This window comes from Ailuropoda melanoleuca, unplaced genomic scaffold (assembly GCF_002007445.2).
Source record: "Ailuropoda melanoleuca isolate Jingjing unplaced genomic scaffold, ASM200744v2 unplaced-scaffold42919, whole genome shotgun sequence".
In the NCBI taxonomy this organism is placed as follows: domain Eukaryota; kingdom Metazoa; phylum Chordata; class Mammalia; order Carnivora; family Ursidae; genus Ailuropoda; species Ailuropoda melanoleuca.
In genome coordinates this window covers 1-603 of record NW_023214858.1, presented here as the reverse complement: position 1 = coordinate 603, position 603 = coordinate 1, and the positions used below count along the sequence as shown (strand labels likewise).

General features: G+C 46.8%; 1 protein-coding gene across 1 annotated transcript; it reads left to right on the top strand.

Annotated features, from left to right (window-relative positions):
* The first annotated feature begins 3 nt into the window (after positions 1–3).
* LOC117799109 (actin-related protein 2/3 complex subunit 3-like) lies at positions 4–471 on the top strand. Its single transcript, XM_034651562.1, has one exon. The coding sequence runs from the start codon at positions 4–6 to the stop codon at positions 469–471; it is 468 nt and encodes a 155-aa protein (XP_034507453.1).
* The last annotated feature ends 132 nt before the right edge of the window (positions 472–603 follow it).

The window sequence follows — 603 nt, the reverse complement described above, 5'->3', positions numbered from 1 at the left end:
CCGATGAGGAGTCAGTTCAAAGGACCAGCCCCTCGCGAAACCAAAGATACAGACATAATAGATGAAGCCATCTACTACTTCAAAGCCAACGTGTTCTTTAAAAATTACGAAATCAAGAATGAGGCCGACAGAACCTTGATCTACATAACCCTGTATATTTCGGAGTGCTTGAAAAAGTTACAGAAGTGCAATTCAAAAGGCCAGGGGGAAAAGGAAATGTATACTCTGGGGATCACCAATTTCCCAATCCCTGGAGAACCAGGTTTTCCACTGAATGCTCTGTATGCCAGACCCAGCAACAAGCAAGAAGAAGAGGTTATGAGAGCGTATTTACAGCAACTGAGGCAAGAAACTGGCTTGAGGCTTTGCGAAAAGGTCTTTGATCCCCAGAGTGACAAACCGAGCAAGTGGTGGACCTGTTTCGTGAAAAGGCAGTTCATGAACAAAAGCCTTTCAGGACCAGGACAGTGAAGGCAGCGTACAGATCTTGGGTCACAGCACCGCGTTTCCAGGGATGTCCAGATCATTGCTTCTGTCTTAATACAGGTTTTCTACTGAAAGAGAAAAGATGCTTCTGCATGGAAGGCTGCCGGCGGGGGGGGG

Coding starts and splice junctions, on each gene's coding strand:
- LOC117799109 (XM_034651562.1), top strand. CDS start 4: ATGAGGAGTCAGTTCAAAGGACCAGCCCCTCGCGAAACCAAAGATACA.